General features: G+C 40.9%; 1 protein-coding gene across 3 annotated transcripts in view; it reads left to right on the top strand.

Annotated features, from left to right (window-relative positions):
* gas7b (growth arrest-specific 7b) overlaps nucleotides 1-27932 on the top strand; it is a 526445-nt gene that overhangs the window by 359871 nt on the left and 138642 nt on the right. For all 3 annotated transcript variants that reach the window (XM_063074230.1, XM_063074232.1, XM_063074231.1), the window contains exon 5: nucleotides 9640-9693. In XM_063074230.1, coding sequence (XP_062930300.1) covers nucleotides 9640-9693 — 54 coding nt within the window. The remainder of the gene's footprint in view (nucleotides 1-9639; nucleotides 9694-27932) is intronic.

The raw sequence follows: 27932 nt of genomic DNA, 5'->3' as shown, positions 1-27932 counted from the left end.
TGTTCATCAGACTGTTAAAGATCCTGCCATTAGCTGTGCACATGAGGGGTTCTGCAGATGCTGGACATCTTAAGCAACACACACAAAATGGCAGAAGAACTCAGCAAGTCAGGCAGCATCCTTGGAGGGAAGTAAACGTTTTGAGTGCAGACCCATCATCAGGACAACAGGTTCATTTAGCTTTGTATTCTCCCTTTGTTGGATCTCCTAAAGTGCAGCACCTCACACTTACCTGGATGAAACTTAATTTGCCACTTCAATGCTAATATCTGCAACTGATTTATAGCCTTCCGTATCCTATGGCACGCTTCTACTCTCTCCATGATGTCACCAGCCTTGTGTTGTCTGCAAACTTACTCTCCTGCCCTATCACACTTTCATCCAAATCATTGATATACATGATAAATAACCAAGGTCCCAGTTCAGATCCCTGAGAAGCATCACTAGTCACAGACAACCAGCCCTACCCTCTCACTTCTGTAGGTTAGTCTAATTTAACAGAGATATTGTAGCGGCCAAATCGGTCGCTGCTGCCGGCAATCCGAGAGAGTTATTCTTGCATGAAGCGCCTTCAACACCAATGATTGTTCCAAAAGTTAAGGGTATGTATGTAAAAGTTCGGAACGGACTAGAAGGGCCGAGATGGCCTGTTTCCGTGCTGTAATTGTTATATGGTTTTATGGTATGTGATTCTTTATTAGCAATTAGCAAGCATACGATTTTAAAGCGATGAAACTTAAGCATACCCATGTAAGCTAAGTGTAATTGAGCATTAAAGATACGACCTTCGGTGGTCTCCAACTGCTACAAACTGTAATGATCAAAGCACGAATACGTGACTTATTCCCTTCGCCTTTACCATGCCCACACTCCTGTGACTAGTTACCATAATAAACATGCAACACAGAATTGAATGCAGATAGAGAACAGATGCATGGCTCCTACAAGTATGATCTCTTTGCACTAAAAAGGGCTTTTTTCCCCTTCTAATTGTGTTCTCTTTTGTAAAAATTGTGTGTAATTTATGTTCAATTGATGTGTTTCTTGTGAATGTTGGAATATGCCTGTGATGCTATTACAAGTAAATTTTTCATTGTACCTGTGCATACAGGCACTTGTGTGTATGATAATAAACTCGAGTGCCATCCCAAAAGGTTAATTCAATGTCGCATTAAAACCCCAGGAGCAATTTATTTTTAGCTTAAAAATAAATGTTTTCATTATAAGATGTGAAATAATAGACTTCATGCAAACTCTACATTCTTAGTGATATTTGGTTAAGGCATTCAGTTCAGTTTTTTACATAGCACCATTGCCACTCGTCACCGCCTGGGGTGATGCACCCTTTTTTTGTTTGAGGGGCTCCTCACTGAACTCAGCTCCTCATTATTCAGTAGTGGAAGGACTCTAGATTGTCATCATTCCCAAAAGAACCTTCGCAGTGGCTGCATCAAACTTCTGTTCATCCTTCAGCCTGGAATGTGCCAATGGCAGCATTTCCTTCTGGACATCTTATGTTCCAAATAAATAGCTTTATGCTGTTAAACTCTTTGTTATTTTCATGTAAGAGGTCAGTTGAAGATCCTTGGTACTAGTAGCTTTGGGTTTATTGACATCAAATCATTGGTGAATGGTTATTGTTCAACCATACGTCTTGATGTTAGCATATTCGAAAGGCAGCCAAATTGCCAACTGCCTCAATTCACCCTTTGGAGTTTCCAAAAATTCGCATGACATCTGAAGCTTTGACAAACTTCTACAGATGTATGGTAGAGATTATATTGACTGGTTACATCACGGAATGGAAACACCAGTACCCTTAAATGGAAAATCATTAAATGAAAAAGTAGTACATGTGACCTGGTCCATCACGGGTAAATCCCTCCCCATCATTGAGAACATCTACACGAAACGTTGTCGCAGGAAAGTAGCATCCATCATCAGGGAACCCCACAACCAAGGCCATGCTCTTGTCTCACTGCTGCCATCAGGAAGAAGGTACAGGAGCCTTAGGACTTGTACCACCAGGTTCAGGAACATTTATTACCACTCAACCATTAAGCTCTTGAACTAAAGGAGATAACTTCACTCAACTTCACTTACCCCATCACAGAAATGTTCCTACAACCAGTGGACTCACATTCAAGGACTCTTCATCTCTTGTTCTCTATATATTATTTATTTATCTATCTATCTATCTATCTATCTATCTATCTATCTATCTATCTATCTATCTATCTATTTATTTATTTATTATTTTTTAATTTTGTATTTACACAGATTGTTGTCTTTTGCCACTGGTTGAATGCCCAAGTTGGTGCAGTCTTTCAATGATTCGATTATGGTTATTATTCTATTGAGTATAATTTCAGGGTTGTATATGACGACATATCTCAATCATAATCAGGTTTAATATCACAGGCATATGTTGTGAAATTTGTTAACTTTGCGGCAGCAGTACAATGCAATACATGATAAATGTATAGAAAAAAACTAAATTGTGGTATATATGTAAATTAAATAGTTAAAATAATTAGTGCAAAAACAGAAATTTTAAAAGTGCAGTGAGGTAATGTTCATGGGTTCAATATCCATTTATAAATTGGATGACATGGGGGAAGAAGCAGTTCCTGAATTGCAGAGTGTGTGCTTTCTGGCTTCTGTACCCCCTTCCTAATGGTAATAATGAGAAGGAGGCATGTACTTTGATAATAAATTTACTTTGAACTTTGACCCCGGGGCTTGACACAAAGGTGAGAAACCTGGTTTCAGTGAACTTCTAACTGGTATTGGTGTGTTATTGTCACATGTACTGGATACAGTGGAAAAACTTAGTTCTGCAAGATGCAAAAGCTTGTACAGATCTTTGCAAAACATAAGTACTTTGAGATTGTCCAAGGGAAAATCAATAACATGCAGAATATAATGTTACGGTTACAGAGGAAGTTTGGTGCAGGTAGACAATAAAGAGCAAGGGTCATGAGAGGGCAGACTGTGTGATCAAGCGTTCACCTTCACCATGCAAGAGGTCTTTTCAAATTCTCTGCATTACAAGTACAGAGATATAAATATTAGAAGAGAAGTAGAAAGAATAAAAAACAAGATACCTCAAGCAGTCTGACAGGAGGGGGGTCATCACTTTCCTGGCTATAGGTTGACATTATAGAGCCTAATGGCTGAGAGTAAGAATGATCTCATATAGTGCTCTTTGGAGCAGCACAGTTGTCTTAGTCTATTACTAAAAGTGCTCCTCTGTTCAGCCAAGGTAGCATGCAGAGGTTGAAAAACATTGTCCAGAATTGCCAGGATTTTCTGTAGGGTCCTTTGTTTTACCATAGCCTCCAGTCTGTCCAGTTTGTCTGCTATAACAAAGCCAGCCTTTCTAATCAGTTTATTAAGCCTGTTGGCATCACATGTGTTGATGTGCACACCACCACGTAGAAGATTGTACTGGCAACAACAGACTGGTAGACGATGTGAAGGAGAGGCCTGCACACTTCAAAGGACCTCAGTCTCCTCAGGAAGTAGAGGTGACTCTGACCCTTCCTGTGCACAGCCTCTGTTGTTGGTGCTGCGCTCAAGTCTGTCATCCAAGTGCACCCCTCTGGTACATGTAAGTCCTCATCATATCCATGTCCCCACCATCAATAGTAACAGTGAACAGTGCAGGCTTAGTCTTCCTAAAGTGCATCACCATCTCCTTCGTCCTACAATGCTGAACTGCAGATGATTCAACTTACACCATTTGACAAAGCCCTCCATGAGGGCCCTGTGTTCATCCTCCCATCCTCCCTTTATGTACCCAACTGTTGCTGAGTCGTCAGAGAATTTCTGCAGCTGACATGACTCAGTATTGTATCTAAAGTCTGAAGTATACTGGGTAAACAGGAAGGGAGCTGATACAGTCCTCTGTGGGGCCCCAGTGCTACTTATAGCCATGTCATACACCCAGCTCTGAAGCCACACAAACTGTGGTCTGCCAGTCAGGTGGTCCATTATCCAGGATACAGTGGAAGTGCCAATCCGCATAAAATGGAGCTTTTCTCCCTGCTGTGAAGACTGTGTTATTGAAGCCACTTGAGAAATCAAAAAAACATGATCCTCACTGAAGCTACTCTTGAGCTTGGTGATGCACATTTTTAAGCTGTTGTATCTCTTACTTGATAGAAGGGTGGGGTTGGGAGGTGAAGAGAGGATGCCCAATTAGGAGGGGTCTTTGAGGTTGCTGACTGCTATTCCAAGGCAACAAGAAGTGTAGACAGAGTACACAGAGAGGCCCCTGGTTTTTGTGATGGACTGAGCTGCATCCACAACTCTCTGCAATTTCTTGCAGGTGCAGAGCAGTTGCCATACTAAGCTGTGATTTGTCTGGATAGGATGCTTTCATTTGTGCATCTGAAGGTCAACAGGAACATACTGAATTTCCTTAGCTTTCTGAGGATTATAGAGATGCTGGTGTGCTTTCTTGACCATAGCATCTATGTTGTTTGACCAGGACAAGCTATTGGTGATGTTTACACCTAGGAACTTGAAGCTGTCAACTATCTCCATCTTAGTGACATTGATACATTCAGGAGCATATGCTTCATCCCACTTTCTGAAGTTAATGATGTGCTCTTCTGTTTTGCTGACTTTGAGGGAAATGTTGTTATCATGATACCATGCCACTAGGCCCTCTATCTTCCTCCTGTATTCTGTTTTAACAGTATTTGAGATCCAGCCCACTACAGTGGAGTCACCTGCAAACTTGAAGATGGAGTTAGACCAGAAAGCAGCTACACAAATGCAACTGTATAGGGGATAGAGTTAGGGGGTTGAGGCTGCAGCCTTGTGGGACACCAGTTTTGAGGATCATCATGGCAGAGGTGTTGCTGCCTGTCCTTACTGGCGGCAGTCTGTTTGTCAATAGTCAAAGATCCAGTTGCAAAGCGTGGTGCTGAGATCTGGGAGCTTGTAGATGAGGTTGTTTGGAACTATGGCACTTAAGGTGGAATTGTAGCCAATAAATAGGACACTGATATAGGTAGCTTTTTTATCCGGATGATCTGGAAATAAATGTAGAGTCACAGATTTGGCATCTGCCATGGACCTGTTTTAGTGATAAAAGTGTCCAGGTTATCTGTGAGATATGTGATTCTCAAACCACTTCACGCTGGTGGATGTCAAAGCCACCATGCAATAGCTGCCAAGGTATTTTACCTTGTTTTCTTTGGCACCAGAATATTTGAAGTCTTCTTAAAGCAGGTGGGAACCTCCAATTGGAGTAGGGTGAGGTTTACAAAAATTCTGCAAATACTCGGACCAGCTGTAGCACACTGGATCCTCGAAAACAGCTGGGGACTCCATCTGGGCCAGATGCTCTTCTGGGTCACTCTCCAGGCTGATCTGCAAAGGTGACTGTGGTTACAGGTACGTTGGAAGCTAATGGGGCAGGTGGTATCATTTCATTACCCCTTTGTTCAATATGTACACTGTCCCCGTCAGGAGGGTGTACTGTCAGTAATTCTGTTCAACTTCATTTTCTGCTTCCTTTTATCTTGGTGACAACCGATTTTGATTTTTTTAAATCTAATGTGTCTAAATCAGATCATACTGATGTAGCAAAAGCTTCAAAGCTTACACAAGGGATACAGTTCAGAAGATTACAATAAAAATCTGAACAGTCAATAAACAAACTGAAACATAGAGAGAACTAGATCTAATTTAAAATGGGTGATTGAGATAATTTCCTTCAATACTAATCATTTGTAAATATTTCATTGATAATTGCTCCTCAATTCTTAATCAAAATTCTATTTCTCCAATTCTTAATCAAAATTCTATTTCTCCAATTCTTAATCAAAATTCTATCTCCCTCTACTTTAGTGTCCCTTAAATCTCTGTTGCAAGAGCTGATAATGAAACCATTAAGTTACATTGTTTACTTACGAGTGTCAGTGCTTTGATAATTTAAAATGTTATCTTATTCTTCTCAACACATTGATCATTTTACTTTATGTATGTATGTGAGACATATTTGAGAGCCAACCTTCTGTTGTGAATTCCCTGTGTATTACTATAGAGTATCACATGTAACTACCTGATATGTGCACACATTCACCACACATATCCATCCTGACCTGGTATAAAAATACAGACTGAGTAATAAATTATGTACTGTATTTAAATGAAATACAGAACAATTTATAACACTACCAATAGTAATACAGTACTATAAAACTATGTATTAGTTCCTAATAGTTATCGACGAAGGAATTCATCTAATGTATGCAATGAACAAAATCACTGCAGATAATGGGCTGCTTTTATATAATACTATCAATGATTGCATCCACCAAATTTTCAAATTCTTCATAGTTCCTAACTTGTTCCTAAGTAGTGAAATTATTTCATTTTTAAGCATGAATGCTTGAGCTGGCAGTCAAAGAAACAGTTTGGAATTGTCTTACTGCTTATGTCTTGCCAACTATCAGTGACAAAACACTGCCTTTTGAGCAGAAACACATGCAACCGACACTATTTAAAGACTGTTCACTCTCAGGACGATGGCCACACAACTGCACGTGACTAACACTAGTTAGAACATGTTCAGCAACTGTTTCCTGCCCCAATTAAGCATCATAGTGTCCCAAATAAGCCAAAGCAATCCCAGCAATTTTCTTGATTTGTTATTGTTCTCTAAGATTTGTCCCAAATAAGTGGCTGCCCCAATTAACCAGAATCCACTATACATCATCATCATCATCATCATGTGACATACTCTGCCGGAGCCTCGGTGACCACTTTCTTCCACTGCGGTCTGTCAGCAGTCAGACCTCTTGCATCGCTGGTGGTGAGGAATTCCACTTCTTGACGTTGTTGAACCAGGAGCCACTTCCTTCTACTCTGCCTTCAAGCACAGTGCGTTCCAGTGTGTCATCAGCTCTTGAGATGTGTCCAAAATAGCAAAGTTTCCTTTGGATAACGGTTTCCAGAAGTATTGGTTTTGTGCCAATCTTTTCTAGAATGAAATTGTTGGATCTCCTTTCAATGTATGATAGCCTGAGGATACAGTTTTTTTTAAAAGTGAAGACTCCTCATAGGCAAGGTCATAGAATCCTAAGAGAAAGTTGTTGGTCCTGATAAAGCGCCTTGGCCTGTAACATTGTCTGTTTATTCCGCTCCATAGATGCTGCCTGACTTGCTGAGTTCCTCCAGGATTTTGTATGTGTTGCAATTGACCACTCTTATTTACATTTTCATGCTGTTCTTTGGAATATGTTTATATGTGCACCCACACATTTTCTATTTACTCTGGTAATGAACCTCGTCCCTATTTGCTCTGTGAACTTCCATACTAGGATTTGAAAGTCTCACTGGCACATTGTAAATACTTTTGCTAGGAGATCTGGAAGAATTTCAGCTTTCTAATACAATATTTTAATAGCCCATGTATTAAATAAGGACAGGGATTTTCTACAAAGTGCTGCAGAGCAATTCTGTGAATGTTTCAAGCATGTTTTTTTTTCAACCTCTGTACTGTTTGCCTACTTTGAGCACTTCACTTTCCAGAAGCCTCAAATTTTAGACAGTTTTTTATCTTACTTTCTTGGTTAAGGGAGATTAAGACAGGTCACCTTTATTTGTCACATGTGCATCAAAACATACAGTGAAATGCGCCATTTGTGTCAATGACAAGCAGTCCGAGGGTTGTTCTGGGGCAGTCTGCACCAAAGCAGCATCCCCACAATTTACTAACCCTAACCTGTACGTGTCAATACTCACAGAACCAGAAGCAGAAACTGAAATACAATACTGTCAAAGAACATACAAAATGGCCCTTTTAGTTTATTCCACCTTTCAATAAGATCATTTACAAACTCCTCTTGCTAAACAAAATGTGACAAAAGTGACCAAGTATCTCATTGTATTTTGTGTCTCTGTGATGTTTTGTGGTCATTGGTAAATCCTCGAACAGTTGAGATGGGTTTTCTCTTAACAGATCACTGAATTTAAGCCAGAAAGAGCTGCAAATAGGAGGGTGAGGAGAAGAACATGGTTACTTGTAGCAGCTTCTATATTTCTGCTCTTTGCCTTCTGTGGATATCACTGGCATCAGCTTATTACATTCTTTATGAATAATAGGGTATGTGGACTTATCTGGTTTAACACTTAACCACATAAAGCAGAACACTTACTTCTGATTTCAAAGGGTGCTTCATGAATTGACCCTTGCAAGTAGAACATAGACATCTAGAGCATATTATAGGCCCTTCAGCCGACAATGTTGTACCGACCATGTAACCTACTCTAGAAACTGCCTAGAATTTCCCTACCACATAGCCCTCTATTTTTATAAGCGTCTCTTAAAAGACCCTATTGTATCCGCCTCCACCACCGTCGCCAGCAGTGTGTTCCACGCTCCCACCACGCTGTGTGAAAATCTTACCCCTGACATTCCCTCAGTACCTACTTCTAAGCACCTTAAAACTATGCCCTCTCATGCTAGCCGTTCCAGCCCTGGGAAAAAGCCTCTGCTATCCACACAATCAATGCCTCTCATCATCTTGTACACCTCTATTATTAAGTCATCTCTCATCCTCCTCAAGTACATAGGCATCCGTTAGTCTTGTGAGACCATGGATCTGTGCCTGGTAAGTCTTCACTCTCCAGGGCGCAGGCCTAGGCAAGGTTTATGGAAGACCAGCAGGAGCCCATGCTGCAAGTCTCCCCTCTCCATGACACCAATGTTGTCCAAGGGAAGGGCATTAGGACCCATACAGCCTGGCACCAGTGTAGTTGCAGAGTGGTGTGCTTAAGTGCCTTGCTCAAGGACACAACACATTGCCTTGGCTGGGGCTCGAACTCATGACCTTCAGGTCGCTAGTCCAATGCCTTAACTACTTGGTCACGTGCCCACACCTCAAGTATTATTGTTTTAATACCAACTAGGAAAAGTGTCCAGCAATGTGTACATCATTGGACCAATATACATTTTTATGTCTGATCCAAAGGACACTTGTTCAAAATTATTTAAACTTGCATAGATGGCATCTGAAGTGATCTATCTACTGTCCTTATTATTTAGAAGATTAGACACAATCTAGGGCTGGTAACCTTTAAGTCCACATTTTCCCAGGTTTCTGCCTAAAATCGATTTTTAAAAGACTGGAGCCAACAAGCAGTCAGCATTGCGGGTTTGATAAATCCACTAATTATTGGGGTGGAGGAGAAGGAGGAGGAAGAAGGCGTATTATTAATTGACAGGAAAGGGGAACCGCTCCTTGTAACGTTCTGAAGACTGAGGATTTGGCAGACGAGGAGTTAATGAGTGAGAAGCATCGGGAAAAGGGGGCAGAGGCTTTGAAGCGGTTTGGGTGAATTGGGATTGGGAATTTCTCTGCGTGGAGACGCTGGTTAATTTCCCATTTCCCAATGCTCTGATTCGCTGGCCACCTTGGGTGGTCAGTGTCAACTGCAGTTTGTCTTGGTTTGACACAAAATCCGAAGAGTTTTGAGACACACAGCAGAAGATCAACGTGGGGACACCGAGGGAATCTGGGGCAGAACTGGCTTGGAGTGACAGGAGTTAAATCCTGGCGATTAGCTCCATTTCTTTGAACAGGGATGAGTACTGATGCCTCTTCCTTTCTCCCTCAGAGCCCGGGAGTGGGGTCACCCGCCCGAAGACAGAGCAAAGAAAGTCACATCACGGTAAGTACCCCGAGTAGGGACCACCACTTTAAAGGCGCCAGCGGTATACTGAGCCTCCAATTTAACAGCATGCAAACGCTTCTCAAAGGAGGAAATCCACCCGGGCTTGTTAGTAAAATAACCTCAGCAGTTTGTTGTTGCTATGGCAATGGGGCTGGAACGAGTTTGATGTGCGGAGGCTCAAAATTATTAACAAATGCTGGGAAGAATAGCTTCCATTTCCAGTGTTATCAAGAGGCCAATAATTTATGTTGGAACTCAAAGTCTGTAAACAGCCTAATAATTACGATGTATGTTTTGAAGAAATATGTGCATTGAAAGAATACAGTCGGTGTGCTAACTACAGCCTGTGATCTGTGGCCGCTGTGTTTGTTCTATTTCTAGCGCGTTAACCATATGTTTTCCAAGCTGTCTTTGAATTTTGTTTCTGCAATTTTGCGCTAGGTTTGTACCCATATGAGTGCATGTTACGTAGAGGGTCGCTGGCAAATTGTGGCAAGGTTGTGTCAAAACAAAATACTGCGAGTATGCGGCGCTCATTTACAAATTTGTTACTCTTCTATCTTTATTCAACTTGGAGGATGGCTCTGTTGGGAAAACCTTTGCAAAATCTTTAAGTTGGGGGAGGGGGTTCAGGTGCCACAGTTCATAGCACTGTCCTGCAGATACCCACGTTCAAAAGCTTTTTAATCTACCGAGTTCCCAACTTCCAAGTAAATTCTAACTCCTTTTCAATTCCTTTTCTTTTTATATATTATGCATCACAACTTTGTGCTGAAACCTTGAGTGCAGATTAAGTTACCCACAGAGTGGTCAGTGATAAGTATTGGAAATACACAGACAAGTCATGCACAGAAAGGTTCAACAAACAATAATTGGTTTCAGTAATGGTGGACAACGAAGCATCAAGCCCTTTGTTGAAAATAAACAAGGTGATCCTTTGTGTCCACCTGAGAGGGCAGAAAGACCCTACTCTTCAACTCTTTCTTGATTGATGCAATTTGTGTTCTGCAGAATACAATTTCAATTTAAAAAAAAATCTAAGTTGGTGATTTTCTGGGAGTCGCAGTTTTTCTGCCAGGTGTTCCACAGGACTCGTGTGTAGATGCAGAGTATTGCACGATTCATGCCTTGGTATCACTTCTGTCATTTTCGCACGGATGTCTTCCGAAAGATGCATTCTACTCCCACAGAAACAAACTTTAAAGGTGTAGGAGACCTTCTTCATCATACAGAGAGCTGCTACACAGGTCAGGACTCTGGGTTCCAGAGCTTGGAATCTGCTTCACATGGATCTTCTAGCTGACCAACTGGCATCTTCTAATGGCACTGTCTCAGTGTTGCGCTGGATCTTTGGACCGAATTATGTCTATACAACAGACACAATAGGCTGTTTTGCAAGGCTATCCATTTTCTTTTACAGATTGCATATTTATATGTGGTGGAATTTTAGAACTACGTATATCTCGTTTTTCTCAATATGCACAATTTTTAGACAGGAAGATTTTTTAAGTCAAGTTCAGGATTTATCTATCACAACTCTTCACAACTTCAGCCCAATGGAATTCAAAAGGGATAACTTAAAACGTCAAAAATGAGAACAAATAACATTGAGGTAACTTGAATAGATGGTCACAAAATGATAGATGAACTCGCCAGCTCAGACAGAATCTATGGGAAAAAAAGTTATCAGTTGATGTTCTGGGCTGAGACCCTTCATCATGACTAATTTCTTCAGCATTTTGTGTGTATTGCTTTGGATTTTCAGCATCTGCAGATCTTCTCGTGATTGTTGATTAGACACTTCTCTTTTAACAAATACGTACCTTAAATATTCCAATGCACAGTTCAGAGAAAGATGACTGCAAGGTTGTAGAAAAAGGCGACCATGAATTACCTAGATGAAGGCTTACTGCAATGCTTCAGTACTGAGTAAATGCTTTTCCACAAGAACATCCCATTAGTCACACTTCATCCACATTGAAGTCTTGGTGAAAGTACAAGTATTAATTTTCCATTTAATGCCTTAGATAGTTTACTTCAGGCTTCACTCTCAAGTTAATTCTTCTAAAGAAATTCATGGTCATTATTCACTGAAGTTTATGTTGCATGAATCCAGCCATAAGTGTTTATTGAGAGGAGGAACTTGCAGTGTTATTGTCCTAGTTATATGTTAGATTTTGCTGTTCATCAGTTGTTGAAAACAATTGAGCAGCAAAATCCTGCATCGCTCACAGGTTTAGTTGTCAAAAATATCTTTCTTGATAGAATATTTTGCCATACCCTATTCAGAGACTTTAATTAATTATCTTGGCTGAAATCTTGCGGAATGCTGCACTAACAGTGGTGATGCTTTCCTAATAAGATGTGAAACAGAAGTCAAGACAGCCTCTTATAGATGGATGGGAGAGATCCCATTCCACTGTTTATGGAGGAGCAGTAGATCATTGCTGTGTAATGGATTCTGCTGTGCATAAACTTCTGTCATATATTTTACTATACAAAAGTAACTGCACTTCAAAATGATCCCATTAGAAGCACATTCAGAGATGCTGTGACCCTTGAAGTTGCTTTAATGAACACATTGGGATTGCCAAAATGTAACTTCTCAGTGTCAGTTTGAATGGAGAAGCACGGCTGTGAAGATTTTCCCTGTTTGCTAATGTGTTGGGTTTTGTGTCCAATTATTGAATTTAAAAATGACACATGTTCATATTCTCTCGTCTTGTACAGCAGACAAGACTCTGGCAAGATGCCAGTTGCCCATTAAAACATCTGAAAGAGCCCAAGCAGTCACCCATAATAACCATTATGTTGTAATTATGGAGTAGTTGATTTTTTTTTAACCACATACATGATTAATAATATACGACCAGCAGTGAGTTAAACAATTCTTCTGCTGCCATAACTTTCATGAGTACTGCTTAGGCTGAATTGTGAAGTAAAAGTTAGAATTGCTCCAGTAAGATTTCCACCTCTGCTACAATATTTGAATGGGTACAGTGGCAGAGTTAATATATTCTTCCTCCTCCATCTCAATCTTCCTGCTGCATTTGATGCAGTTTAGTACACAAATTCACCTACAGCACATCTTGCATCCCTAGATGTCTTTGCATGCTGTTGCCTCTGGTGCCTCCAAGAATCCTTTTGTATTCCTTTCCGATACTCTGACTATGACATCTACGTATAAATCAGTGAAAGTTTCCAAAGGAACACGGGCATCATAGCTCCACTCTCCCTGGTAACTGTTCAGGGCTTGAAGATGAAATGGCCTTTGCAGCACTCAATGCCTGCCATCACCCAGATTCCCTACTTCCCCCTCCATTATATTGCCTGCAGCACATTTAATGTTTCTGGTTAAATGAAAAGTTAACTCTGCTCTCACAGAATAATCTGCCGAGTAGATTGTACTTGTAGCAGCTTGTTTTAAAATCAGATTTCCGGCATCTGCAGTACTCTCTCTTTAACTCTGAATAGAAAATTTCAGATGTGGAAATGGAGTAATGTTTAGAACTGAGCCATGATATCATTGCTTTCACACTTCAAATGTAGATAGATGAACCCTAACATTCCATGACAATTTTGTACCTGTGTTCCAGCAGCAAAGTTCTAGATGCTGGCATTACTTTGACTCTACACAATTATTCATATTTCAACCTTAACAGAGAATTTAATGCATCTTTATGTGATCCAGAAAAATTTGTTCTATCACGGAAACCAACGTGCCATTATTTTGAGTATTTCCTTAGTTTATCTGATAGGTTCCTGCTTCCACACACTATTAACTTTGTCTGTGAAATTAGAATTTAGAACTGAGGAGATAATTCAGCTTTTTTTTTAATCTGTTCGGTATTCTATTGTGTAATAAAAGAAAAATATCTGAATCTGGTCAGAAAAAAATGCATCATCTAAAAATGTAATAACCTGGATTTTACAAATACATTTCATCTAGCTGAACCTTGTTAAATTATTTTAAATACTACCTGAAAGCAAAAGGAAGGATAATGTAGTAGATGCAATATATTTGGATTTTCAAGACTTTTCCTAAAGTAACATACAGCATGCATATTGGAAAATAGTATTGAATCAAGAGAATAATGTATAGCAAGTTTTCTGTAACACACAAAACACGAGGTGAAAGGATTAGAGGTCATTTCTCAGATTTATCAAAAGCTGGAAAATTGTGCCCCACAAGAATTTGTGGCATTTCCATGTTCTTCCCGTGACTACATGGGTTTTCTCTATGTGATCCAGTTTTCTCCTGTATCATAAAGAGATGTAAGTTAGTGGGTTAATTTGCCACTACAACTTATGGAATAGGTGGTGTTGGATTAGAGCATAGAATTATTAATTTTCTTGTTAAATTTTCCTACTGCATGATCAACATATACATGTAATTGTTCCATAAATTTTTCAGTAATTACAGTAGAGTTGCTTCTGAATTTTTCCAGAAACTTAGTTTTCAGTAGCAGGTGTCCCGTTACCTGCACTCAGTGTCAGTAAGACCAAGGAATTGATTGTGGACTTCAAGAAGGGAAAATCGAGGGAACACAAACCAGTTATCATCATTGGATGAGCAATGGGAAGGGAGAGCAGTTTCTAATTCGTGTGTCAACATCTTTGAAAATCAATCTTGGACCCAACATATTGATGCAGTTACAAGGAAGACTCAACAGGATGTACGTTTCAGTAGAAGTTTGAGGAGACTTAGTATGACACCAAAAACTCATACATTTTTACAGATATACTGTGGAGAGTATTTCAACTGGTTGCATCACCATTTGGTATGGAGGAGGTGACTACACAGGATCAGAAAACGCTGCAGAAAGTCGTGAACTCAGCCAACCTCATCACGGGCACTAGCCTCTGCAGCATCAAGGACATCTTCAAAAGTTGATGCCTCAAAAAAGCGACATCCATTATTATGGACACTTATCGCCCAGGACATGTCCTCTTCTCATTGCTACCGTTGAGGAGAAGGTGCAGGAGCATGAAGACACACTTACATTTCAGGAGCAGCTTCTTCCCCTACGCCATCAGATTTCTGAATGGACAATAAATCCTTGTATGCCACATCAATTCTTTTTCTTTAATTTTTGCTCTATTTTTTGAATTACCTATTTAATGTCCAGCTATATTTCTTTTTGTAATTTATAGTTTTTATTATTATGTATTGCAATGGACTGCTGCTGGAAAACAACACATTATGTGACATATGGTGTAATATTAAATACGATTCTGATTGTGATTTCGAGGCTAACTCTGACATTAATCTGGCTATTTTATAGGTCAATTGTTATTAATGGCATTTTTATTATCTCTAGTTTCAGTACGAAATGACAATGACTACTTTTCCCTTTGCCTTTTCTTTGATCTTTCAGCTTGTCTTCCTTTATTCTTGTAATATTCTTCATTTAATAAAATTGCTAGCAACAAGTTTTATGCCTCATTCTTGACTTGTGAAGAACGTTTGGATTGCAAAGATAATCAGGATCCAACAGCTGGTGATAGAATCTGGGGGAGGTGGGGGGTGGAGGTATTAGATTAGAACAAAGGGAGAATAAAAATGACATTGATCTAGATCAGGGGTTCCCAACCTGAGGTCCATGGACACCTTACTTAATAGTATTGGTCCATGGTATAAAAAAGGTAGGGAACCCCTGGTCTAGATGAAAGCTTTGAACTGAAGGACCTACTTCCATGTTGTATAACTCTATAATGCTACGATTGATGATAGGGTGATTGTTGTGCATTGTTTGTGCATGGGAATTAGAAGTGTATTTTCAGATTTTGCAGATGTTAAGATGGTGTGTAATTCATGTAGAGAGGAATGCTACAAATAGGAAAATATTAATAAATGAGGATAATGCCTACATCATTGGCTAATGATGTGCAATATGAACTACTGCAAAGTATTGCATTGGTAGGAAGGATAATGTCATATTCTTGTAAGTTATTTCAAGAGGGTAAAATCTCAGAAGGAGCCGGGCAATTAGAGGCACAAAGCAATGATACAAAATGGACAAAATGGGATCTGCTTAAGCGCAAGATCTCATGGGCAGAGTTATGGAGACTGGAGCCCTTCCATATTTCCTTCCTCTTGCGATCCGTGTATGACACCCTTCCTTCACCATTACATCTGTACACACGGGGAATGAGAGAGGACCCGAACTGTAAGCTCTGTGGTCAAAAGGGGTCACTGGCTCATATACTGTCCGGGTGTAAAACAGCTCTAACTCAAGGGCAGTATAAGTGGTGCCATGATAAGGTGCTTCTGGCTCTTGCTGACACACTAGAGCGGGAGAGATGCAAGAAGAGGATGGCTGGCACAGATTTGAGGAAGGCCATCACCTTCGTCAAAGAGGGAGCTAGGCCTTTCATAACCAAACAACCAAGGCCCAATCTGCTGCTAACGGCCAGGTCCTGGGAGATGAGGGTTGATGCGGGAAGGAGGTTGCAGTTCCCGGATGTGGTGCACACAACCCTTCGCCTAGACATTGTACTGTGGTCAACCGAGCGAAGACAAGAAAATAATTCTGGTTGAGCTGACTGTGCCGTGGGAGGAGGGATGGAAAGAGGCCCACGAGAGAAAGGCCTTGAAGTACCAGCCCTTAGTGCGGAGTGTAAAGACAAGGGATGGCAGGCATGGTTGTTCCCTGTGGAGATTGGCTGCAGAGGTTTCCCAGCCAAATCAGCATGGCGGTTGTTGTCAGATCTGAGCCTGGACGAAAGGAGCAAAAAACAAGCAGCTCGTAGGATGGGGGAAGAGGCAGAACGAGCCTCTTGTTGGATTTGGAATAGGCGAGGAGAGGGAAGCTGGAAGCCAGGAGCAGATGGGCAGTGATTTGGCCACCACTGCCGGCCCACCAACTGGAGAGTGTCGTGGTTGAGGGTCGAAACACTCGGTGAAGGTTGGGAACCACCTGATGACATCTGCTCCTGGCTGAAGGCTATGGTTACCTTATAAGGTAACTGGAGAATGCACCCTAACAGGTGTATGTAACAAGTACAGATTAATGAACTCATTAAAAAGAATGGAAAGCATTCTGGATAGCTTTTGGAGTAAGATGATTGGCAGATGAAGAAGTAAACCTTAATCTTTATAGAAATTACACATGGCCACACTTAGAATTCTATAAATAATTGTATCCTTAAAATCATTCCTCCTTAGAACACTTGGAGAATAAAGACACATATGTGAGGCTCCTTTTCATTGACTACAACTCTGCCTTTAATACCATCATTCCAAATAAACTGATTCCTAAACTCCGGAACCTGGGCCTTAGCACTCAGATCTGCAGCTGGATCTTCAACTTCCTCACAGACAGGACCCAGGCTGTAAAAATAGGGGACAAACTCTACTCTACAATCACTCTGAGCACCAGTGCCCCACAAGGCTGTGCACTCAGCCCTCTGCTGTACTCACTGTACATTCATGATTGTGTAAGCCAAGTTTCAATCGAACTCAATATATAAGTTTGCTGATGACACCAGAATTGTAGGCCATATCTCGGGTAGTGATGAGTTTGAGTACAGAGAGGAAATTAAGAACCTGGTGTCATGGTGTGAAGACAGTAACCTATCCCTTAACGTCAGCAAGACGAAGGAATTGGTTGTTGACTTCAGGATTAGCGGACCACACGACCCCATTTACATCGGTGATGCGCAAGTGGAACAGGTCAAAAGCTTTAAGTTCCTCTGGGTCAATATCACAAATGACCTGACTTAGTCCAACCAAGCAGAGTCCACTGCCAAGAAGGCCCACCAGTGCCTTTACTTCCTGAGGAAGCTAAGGAAATTTGGCCTGTCCCCTAAAACCCTCATTAATTTTTATAGATGCGCCGTGGAAAGCATTCTTCTAGGGTGCATCACAACCTGGTATGGAAGTTGTCCTGTTCAAGACCGGAAGAAGCTGCAGAAGATCGTGAACACGGCGCAGCACATCACACAAACCAATCTTCCGTCCTTGGACTCACTTTACACCGCACGCTGTCGGAGCAGTGCTGCCAGGATAATCAAGGACACGACCAACCCAGCAAACACACTTTTCGTCCCTCTTCCCTCCGGGAGAAGGCTCAGGAGCTTGAAGACTCGTACGGCCAGATTTGGGAACAGCTTCTTTCCAACTATGATAAGACTGCTGAACAGATCCTGACCTGGATCTGGGCCGTACCCTCCAAATATCCGGACCTGCCTCTCGGTTTTTTTTGCACTACCTAACTTTCCCTTTTCTGTTTTCTATTTATGATTTATAATTTAAATTTTTTATATTTACTATTGATTTGTACACCGGGGAGCACGAAGCACAGCATCTAATATCGCTGTGATGATTGTACGCTCTGGTATCAATTGTTTGGTGACAATAAAGTATAAAGTATATGCCAAGAAGATGCTATTGGACAGGCTGCAGAACCATGCTAAATTCTCTCATCAAAAATTGAATAGACTAGACATCTTTCTAAAAACGCGGTGAGCTGGGTTCTATAAGATTGAGGGAATTGACAAGATGGAACTGGAATAAATAATTTTACCAAGGGTTATATATACAAGGTAAATCTGAGAATGACCCCACAGGGAGAAGTGGAAGGGATCATCATCAACTCATTAAAGAACAAGCTCAATAAACACACAAGAACGGAGTAGAAAGAAATGCTGAAGGAGTGAAATGTAAAGGAATAAGAGTACTGTAGAGTGCACACACACTGACATTAATAATAAGGACTGATTGCCTTTATGCTTTACAACTAAATTGGTGACATTTGTTTCTGAGTATATCAGTACCAGCACAAATGGTAGAATTACAAGCTAAACCATCAGGAGTGGATGCACTTTCAGAAGTCTCATAGGCAGTACTTGTATGTAATAATTACATGTGTCACAGTAGCCCTAAATCATCGGGCAAAGCTCAAGTAGTCTGTCAGCGCTCTTTGAATGCTGAGATGCTGGCTGTGCTGTGATTTATTCCCACCTTATTCAGTGTAGTGCAAACAGTAAAATTATTTTCTCACCACCTTAATGAAAAGTGACATTCAATGGAATGAAGGTTTTTGAAAGAATGCTTTTTCTCAGGGGAACAGGCTGCTGTGGTTAGACAAATTATTTGACGGCAGTGAGATAGATTTTTATATATTATAAAATGCCCTGTCCAATTGCGCACACAGCCCTCACATACGTGTTACTTTTATTTATTGCTTCAAAGGCACTGGCTCCATTCCCATTGTTGTAGAGACAGGCCACATTATATAGTGGATTGGTTGAAGCAGTTTGTATGTTTAAATGCAAAAGGTGGCTCTTGCTGACCTTCACTCTCTTAGAAAACAATGGGGGAAGGTCTACCCTGGTTGTGGGTGAAAATGTATGGGTCTGAGTGGCTTGGCGTACCACCCACTAAAACACACTTTCCCACTCCCATGGGAAGATGCTCTGGATTTCTGTTGCCATTGGGACTGAGAGATAAATCTCCCAGTGGCCACACATTTTAATTCCACATGCCATTCCCATTCTGACATGTCTATCCACGGCCTCCTCTACTGTAAAGATGAAGCCACACTCAGGTTGGAGGAACAACACCTTATATTCCGTCTGGGTAGCCTCCAACCTGATGGCATGAACATCGACTTCTCTAACTTACGCTAAGGCCCCACCTCCCCCTCGTACCCCATCTGTTACTCATTTTTATGCACACATTCTTTCTCTCACTCTCCTTTTTCTCCCTCTGTCCCTCTGAATATACCTCTTGCCCATCCTCTGGGTCCCCCCCCCCCTTGTCTTTCTTCCCGGACCACCTGTCCCATGATGCTCTCGTATCCCCTTTTGCCTATCACCTGTCCAGCTCTCGGCTCTATCCCTCCCCCTCCTGTCTTCTCCTATCATTTTGCATCTCCCCCTCCCCCTCCAGCTTTCAAATCCCTTACTCACTCTTCCTTCAGTTAGTCCTGACAAAGGGTCTCGGCCTGAAACGTCGACTACACTTCTTCCTATAGATGCTGCTTGGCCTGCTGCGTTCACCAGCAACTTTGATGTATGTTGCTTAGATAAATCTGCAGTTGTGCAGTGCTTCCAGAAAGTAGAACAAGGGCCTCTGTTGCTCGTTACCTTTGATATTAGCTGTAATGCACCGAGATGCAGCACAGAGCGTCATAGAAAATCATTCCTGCCTGTGGCCATCAAACTTTACAACTCGTCCCTTGGAGGGTCAGACACCCTGAGCCAATAGGCTGGTCCTGGACTTATTTCATAATTTACTGGCATAATTTACATGTTACTATTTAACTATTTATGGTTCTATTACTATTTATTATTTATGGTGCAACTGTAACGAAAACCAATTTCCCCCGGGATCAATAAAGTATGACTATGACTATGACTAATGACAACAGCTACCTGGCAGTGTTTACGTGAATCAGTGGGGACCTCTACAAATGGGGATATTCGGAGTACAGTGCTACTGTGCGATGGCTCAGCAGATGAAGCTTAATACAGCAATAGTAACATTAGTCATTTGTGTTTTAGATGTTGTGCTCCATTTCAGTGGAAGGAAACTCTGGGTTGCCATGATAACAGATGTTCTAGGTGGCACAGCCAGTGCTATGTGCTAATGATAACTTCAGAATTCACATTTGATATTAACCGAGCTGTGATGTTTTGTCAGCTAAAAACAGGATTTTTAGCCTCATTATCTTTGAATTAAGTCCTGTAACACCAGAGTTCAGTGGTCGGAATTGTTTTTGTGGTTCGAGCGTTGAAGGTCATTTATCATCACCCCTGTTCTGTTTGACTGCAGCACCAAATCGTTTCATACCAGGATGACCCCGAGTCCTTGCCTTTTCTCTTCCTGGCTGCTCTGCACCACCTTGTCACGCTGTCCCTGTGACCACTTCTAACACATGATGCACAAAAATAGGGAAGTGCTAGAAGAAGTCAGCCAAACAGGTAGCAGGCGGAAGGAGAAAGGAGATAGCATTTTTGGGTGAGGGAGCTTTCCTCAGAGCTGCGGGAAGAGTGCAGGAGCTTCAGTTTTCAAAGCAGAGGAGTGAGTTGTAAGGCAAGGGACTAATATGGAGCCATGACTACATAGAAATGGGTTAAAGTAGATCTGACAGTAGGCATGTTAGTAAGGTATTTAAAAAAAAAACAAGGTAAGAAAGGGGCATAAGCATTAAAATGGGAAATGATGAGAGAGCAGAGTTCATTCCAGAAGATTGCAAGGGCTTAGATGGTTTGTTTTTATGTACATTAGACCTCACTGTAGCAGTGCAGGAGTTTGCAGACAAACAAGTTGGAATGAGACTGGACTTCAGATTTAAAATGTTCATTTTCTTCCAGTGTTATCCACGTTCAGTGCCATGCATTGTCATGTGCAGACTCTTAACTTCTCTCCATAACAACACTGACAAACATAATCTCGAAGCTGTCATAACAAATTGTTCCCCTTTATTCTACACAACATCCATTGCTGCAACAAGCATCTTTTTTTGACGATAGTTCACTTTTCCCCACTATTCTGAAGGCACAGGTATCAACACTTTCATGAATAATCTCATTACATAGCCAATAAATTTGCTTTATTTAAATGGAAATGCAAAGTATTTCTGACTCAGAGTGCTGGCAGCATTGGTAAGGAAATGCAAAGGGACTTGTGAGTCTTTGTGCAGAACACTCTGAAGGTTAACTTGCAGGTTGGTGAGGAAGGCAAATGCCATGTTATCATTCATTTCAAGAGGTCTAGAATACAAGAGCAGTGATGTGATGCTGAGGCTTTATAAGGCACTGGCGAGGTCTCACCTTGAGTATTGTGAACAGTTTTGGGCCCTTCGTCTTAGAAAAGATGTGCTGGCATTGGAGAGGGTCCAGAGGAGGTTCACAAGGATGATTCCAGAATGAAAGGGTTATCATATTAGGAATGCTTGATGACTCTGGGTCTGTACTCACAGGAATTTAGAAAAATGGGGGAGGGGGATCTCTTTGAAACTTTTAGAATGTTGAAAGGCCTAGACAGAGTAGATGTGAAAAGGATGTTTCCCTTGGTGGGGAAGTCTAGAACAAGAGGGCACAGCCTCAGGATAGAGGAGCGTCCATTTAAAACAGAGATGCAGAGAAATTTCTTTAGCCAGATGGTGGTGAATTTGTGGATTTTTTTTTACCACAGGCAGCTGTGGAGGCCAGGTTATTTGGGTGTATTTAAAGCCGAGATTGATAGGTTCTTGATAGGACATGGCATCAAAGGTTACGGGGCGAAGGCTGGGAGTTGGGCTGAGGAGGGGAAAAAGGGATCGGCTATGATTGAATGGTGGAGCAGGCTTGATAGGCCAGTTGGCCTAATTCGGCTCCTGTATCTTGTGGTCTGTTGGAAATTCTCCTACCATTCAACCCTTTATTGGAGAGTTAATGTGTTCATTAGTTTGTATTAAACAAGTGATGGCAGCAGGATAATGAAGCATGTTAATATTGCGAATAGTGTATCTTTTGGCAGGTTGAGACTGCTTTTTGTTCCACACTGTTCTAGTATCCTTTAGCTCCCTACATTTATGGTGCACAGTTGTCAAAATATGTTTTTTCACATAATTTTGAACATACAATTCTGCATGTAGTAATATAGTTTGTTGTAAATTTATCTTTGAATAATTTCTGCCTGATGCTGATGAGATGAGGGAAGGTGTCTTATCTAAGTTGCAGCGTTGACTGAGTGAGGAATGAGCCTGTCACTGCTGCCGTGACTCGTGCACAACAAGAGGTTCTGTCTGATATACATGTCATTTCTTTTGATATCAACAGTTACGCAAAGACCAAAGAAATTTGCAGAAACATGCTGAACACTCTCAAAGTTCAGCGTCAACTGCTTCTAATAATTGCATATTCATTCTAGTTTTTTAAAAAGTTTCTGTTTTTGGCATCAATTAGTTACTGATCTTCAGGGTATTTTGCCAGGTGTCTGAACTGCCCTCATCAATGCTAATTTGCATCTCCACTAAGGAATACTGTATGCAGCTTATTTCTAGGCTTTTTGGAATGTGGGATTTGAGTGCTATTTTAAAGGTTGGCACTTCATTAATGAATTCTGACATAATCTTAATGGCTTTAGGCGGGTGGCAGTCTTCACCACAGGGAATACTTCTCAGGACTGGGTATTTGGCACCTATCCCATTATTGTCAAAATAGTGGCAAGCACATAAGTGCTGCTTTAGGACTAACATCTTGTATTTTAGAGTTGTTTTTCCATCCAGCCCTCCCTAGTGCCACTCTGAATGTTTTCCCCTAATTTCTTCGCTGTGCATGGGCCAACATTGAGGCCACTATGTTTGTGTTGTTGTAGAACTGAAAAATGTTGGCAAGTGGCATTTTACACATGTGCATGTTATTGTGTTTTTTTACTAAGTTTTGCATTGCAGCAAGTTTCGGGAGTCAGCATATCTATGATATTTGCAACACCGCATTTTTGAGGTGTTTATATCAAGATTAGTTGGCGCACTGCTTTAGATATTCATTTGTGGTGCAATTTCTTTGCATTACACTTTGAACCAATTTAAAAATAACGTGTCCAGCATTTATTGTATGTGCATGTAATACTGAAATCCTGAGGATAAAGTACATTCTTCTGAAACTTGGCATGATTATTTTTCTGTCTCTAGGGATTGCTAATCTAAAACTTTTCCATATTGGTAATTGAACCGTACATGATATGGGGTTAAACACTTATTCCAAGAGGCATTTGTATTTAGTACATGAAATTTAATTTTTTGTTCATTCACATCCCATCTGTGTACATGATATAGCTTGAGTGACTGTGCCTTGCCTCTACCATAGCACTCCCTATCGTTACTATTCTTTATGGTGAAGTTGGGGCTTCATTTCACTTAATAATGATGTAGTATCCAAAAGGAAACAGGAGTTCTGTCATAAATTTTACTATTATCAACCATAATTTGCTTTCTGCGAGTTCCTTTGCAGATTTATCTGGAGATTCTGTGAAATAGAATTCAGGACACTATTCTTCCATTTTGCTACTATCTCAACAAGTGCACAGCCGGGGTGGTTGTGGAGTCAAGTATGATAGAGGGGGTAAGGGTGCTCTTGAATGGCGCGTGTATGTGCACAGAATTGAGGATTATGAATATTGTGTAGTTAGATGGGATTTGTTTAGTTAGGTATTTAATTACTAGTTTAATTAATCTAGCGCAACATCATGTGCTATTGTGTTCTTGTTCTATGTTCTAATGCTTTTGATTTCTATATATTTAAGGCAGGGCTCTTTCACTGAATTTACATGGTTTCACTTTTTTGCAAATTGTACAAGTAGCTTTCTACCAGAGACTTTGCTATTTTGGAAGAGAATTCTAATGCGTAAATCCAGTCTCAACAAGAACAAGTTTTGAAGCGATGTTGGCAGTTTTTAAATAGCTTTTCAGTATAACTAGAGCATTGTCCCGTAGGGGTGAAACTTCCCATCAAAGTTTTAAAAATAGAGATGAGTTTCCTTGGATGTTATACATATTTAATGACCTGGTAACAAAATTGAATTTATAGAAATTGCTGGGGAAACATACAGGAACAACCAAGAAAGCAAGTCTAGGGACATTTCTTCTCTGGTCTGTGTTTCACTGGTGCCCTCCGGCAAGGCCCACAATTCTCCCCCACTCAAACCTGCAGTTATCTGCAGTCAACCTGATTTCCAAACAAGTCATGTTTTGCATGACTTGGCTGCTGCTGCAGCTTTGGGCTTTACCTTGGTGAGGGATGAGTTCCCAGTACTCGGGGGCCAATACATTTAGGCGTGCATTTCAAACGTTTTGCCCTCTTCTGACACCAGACCAAGCCCTCTTTCCAACATCAAAGCTACATTCCAGGAATGTCATGAAGTTAATTTAAAAAATCTTCTTGTTTCTCCTTCCTTAAATAAACTCACATCCTTCCCAGCTCTGTCGCTAATCATTGATCCCTGTGTACCTATTAGTTGCCTCCAACAATTCTGAGAAATCCACTGGTCAATATGATCATCCCTCAGAACCTGGTGGGTAAACTGACCCCACTGGGGTCTCAACACCTCTCTGTAACTGGATCTTGGACCTCTTGACAGAAAGGCCACAGTCAGTCTATGCTGACAGAAGCATCTCTAGTTCCATCATGACAAAACCAGGACTGCATGTTCAGTCCGCTGCTGTTCACACTGCTGATACATGACTGCGCTGCTAGATTCAGTTCAAACGGAGTTATCAATTTCACTGGTGACACAGCAGCGGTTGCCCTAATCTACAACAATAACAAGGCTATGTATAGGGAGGAGGTAGAACGGCTGGGTAGAATGGTGCAAGCACAATAGCGTGAGTCTCAATGTGGATAAGCCTAAAGAGATGATTGTGGACTTTAGGAAGCTGCAAACTGACTACTCCTCACTACATAATTGGCTCCTCCATGCAGAGGGCTAGGAGCACCAAGTTTCTGGGAGTGCACAGAGTGAATGATCTCACCTGGTCCCTCAACACCACCTCTTTGGTCAAGAAAGCACAGCAGTATCTCCACTTCCTGAGGAGAAAGAGGGGAGTGAGGCTCTGACCATTCTCCCCTCCCCCCACCCAGTTCTAATCAATTTTTACAGGAGCATCATCAACAATGTCCTGACCAGCTGCATCACATCTGGTATGGGATTTCCAAGGCATCTGACCACAATTCCCTACAGAGGAGTGTGGGGACTGCTGAGAGGATCTTTGAGGTCTCTCTTTCACCCTGAACGCTGCGTACAGGGCCCATAGCATAGTCAGTGATACCTTCCATCCATCCAACAATCTCGGTAACCCCCGAGGTGGTAGTGTAGCGTTAGGATGGGAAACAACTTCCTGCCCCAGGCTATAGAACTATCGAACTCCCTGCCACCACCCAGTTCTCATCACATTATATGTACTGTGTTGTGGACCTTGGTCTGAAGCAACGTTGTTTTGTTTGGCGGTGTGGTTGAATGATAATAAACTAAACTTGATCTTGAAGGATATATTTATTACCACTCCTTGTTTCAGTCTCATAACTAATTGTATATTACCCTCAATTCTGCATCCTCTAACCTTGTTGACCACCCTTTCATGATGGGCTTCTTCAGAAACATTCTGAAAATTCAAGTGCTCCATACCTATTGGTTTCTCCCCTGTCCCCCCACCCCCCCCATCCATTCTATGAGTCATGTTCCCAAAGGCTCTCACTTTCAAATGTCACTTGTGAGATTTACTTGATGTTGGAAGTTCTGGTTCTCAGCGGGCTCACAGTGTTCCAGGATTCTGTTAAAGGAGAAGGAGAAGGAGAAGGAAAGACTAATGATGTCAGCCTGATGTAACCCCTTGGATCTCCTTACAGTGAGGTCATTCAGACTCCGGAAAGAGTGTTCTCATGGTGGAGTAAAGGCAGCAATTTATTCATTTTGACCACCCTGTGAATTAGTAGGTTCTCTGAAAACCTGCCGCGGGAAAACAACAACCAGCATGTAGATTTTCTTGGCACTGCTAGCAGAAAAATTTCAGAGGGCTTTCAAGCATGCAATTAAAGTGATATTCTAAGCTGGCAATGGTGCAAGGTACAAAGGAAATGACAAGCATCAGCTGTTTTTTTTTGAGGCAAAACAAAGGCAGGATTTTCTGCAGCAAGTTGGAGGTCTTTATATTTAGCTGTTCCTACCACTGAGTTCTTAGGTGTCTTTACAGCATTAGTAATTATGACACAAACCAGATATACATCTCTATCAAAAAAGAGGTTATTCCTTTTTCTAAGGAATAATACATGATATCCTATATACAATGTATCCAAAGTTTTTGCTGTTTGGAAGTTTATGTTGAGAACAGCAGTGTTTAGATTCTCATCATGCTGAATAGATAAAGGACTCAAGAGCCTGATGGAGAGTGAGTGGGATTAGTTAACGATGAAGAATAGCTGCGCTGCCTAGAAGGAATGACAAGTTGCAGTAGGTAAAAAGAATAGTCAGTGAAGGACTGCATAGTGAGTGAAGACATAGTAGGAGCCAATGCCTACTTCGTATACAAACTAATAAAATTGGAAGTTGTACAAAAGAAAGACATAATTAGTATGCAGGTGATTCGGGAGGCAAATGAGAAGCTGTCCTTTATTGTGAGGGAGCGGGTATAAGATGAACAGCCATCAATACAGATGAGATTTTAGCGTTTTAGTAAGAAAGTGCCGTTTAACTGTATAGATTTTAGTAAGCTAGTGTCTTTCATCTGTATAGGGTTTCTATTATTGTGTGCAACTTGGTTGAACATTTTTATGGGGAGAGAAGAGCAACAGTGAAACATTGATTTCTTCAATGATGGGCTTGTGCTGGAGAAAAAAATCTTAACGTCACAGACTCATATTGTCCAGCACTTTAGAGCGAGTGCTGATTGCATTGAAATATATATGATTCTGTTGGATTTGACAGAGTAAGTGCCTTAACATTTCCCCCATGGGTGAAATTAGAACCAAGGGACATAGTATGAACAGCCATCAATTCAGATGAGGAGATTGAAGGGCAATAAATCTTTTGAGTTCTGTATCCAAGTATTTGAGGGTAAATCTTAAGTCATAATCCATTCATTGGATAACATTGGTGGTTGTTCCTAATGATCTGATGCAAAATAAATATCTATGTAGTCCTTTTGACTGCTCTACTTTAACATCTTCCTATATTCAAAAGTCATTGAATATACTTGAGGCTGAAAGAGATTTTAACTTTTGGGCAATTCAGGCTCAAGGAAGTAATGGATGGTAGAGGAAATCAGCCATTTAACTGAGTGACAGAACAAATCTGAGGGGTGGTATGACTTCCTTGTTTCTTGTTGAAAATGTATTACAGTGGACTCCAGTTAACTGGGACACCTTGGGACTAGTACATTTTAGCCCAATTAAATGGCTGCCACAATTAGCTGAAGTTTCATGAAAGTAGTTCAGAGGTGTAAAAAAAGACCAACTACCATTTAACTGAGTAAAATGAAATGCGAACACGTATCAATACCTCTACAGTGCTATAAAACTCTGTATTATTTCCTAATAGTTATCAATGGAGGAATTCATCTGCCATGTTGTTTTGATTGACTGTAAGTGAACAAAATCAATGCAGACACTTAGTGCAGATAATGGACTGCCGTAGACAATTGTATCATCCAAATCTTCATTTTCATAGTAATGTTCAAGATGATTGTCAATACCTTCAAATTCTTTGTAGCTCCTAACTTGTTGAGGTAGTGCATTGGTTTAATTTTTACTCC

The sequence above is a fragment of the Mobula hypostoma genome, chromosome 22 (genome assembly GCF_963921235.1).
Source record: "Mobula hypostoma chromosome 22, sMobHyp1.1, whole genome shotgun sequence".
Lineage (NCBI taxonomy): Eukaryota > Metazoa > Chordata > Chondrichthyes > Myliobatiformes > Myliobatidae > Mobula > Mobula hypostoma.
Note: the sequence above shows the minus strand (reverse complement) of the source record. Positions and strands in the feature narration are given on the sequence as shown.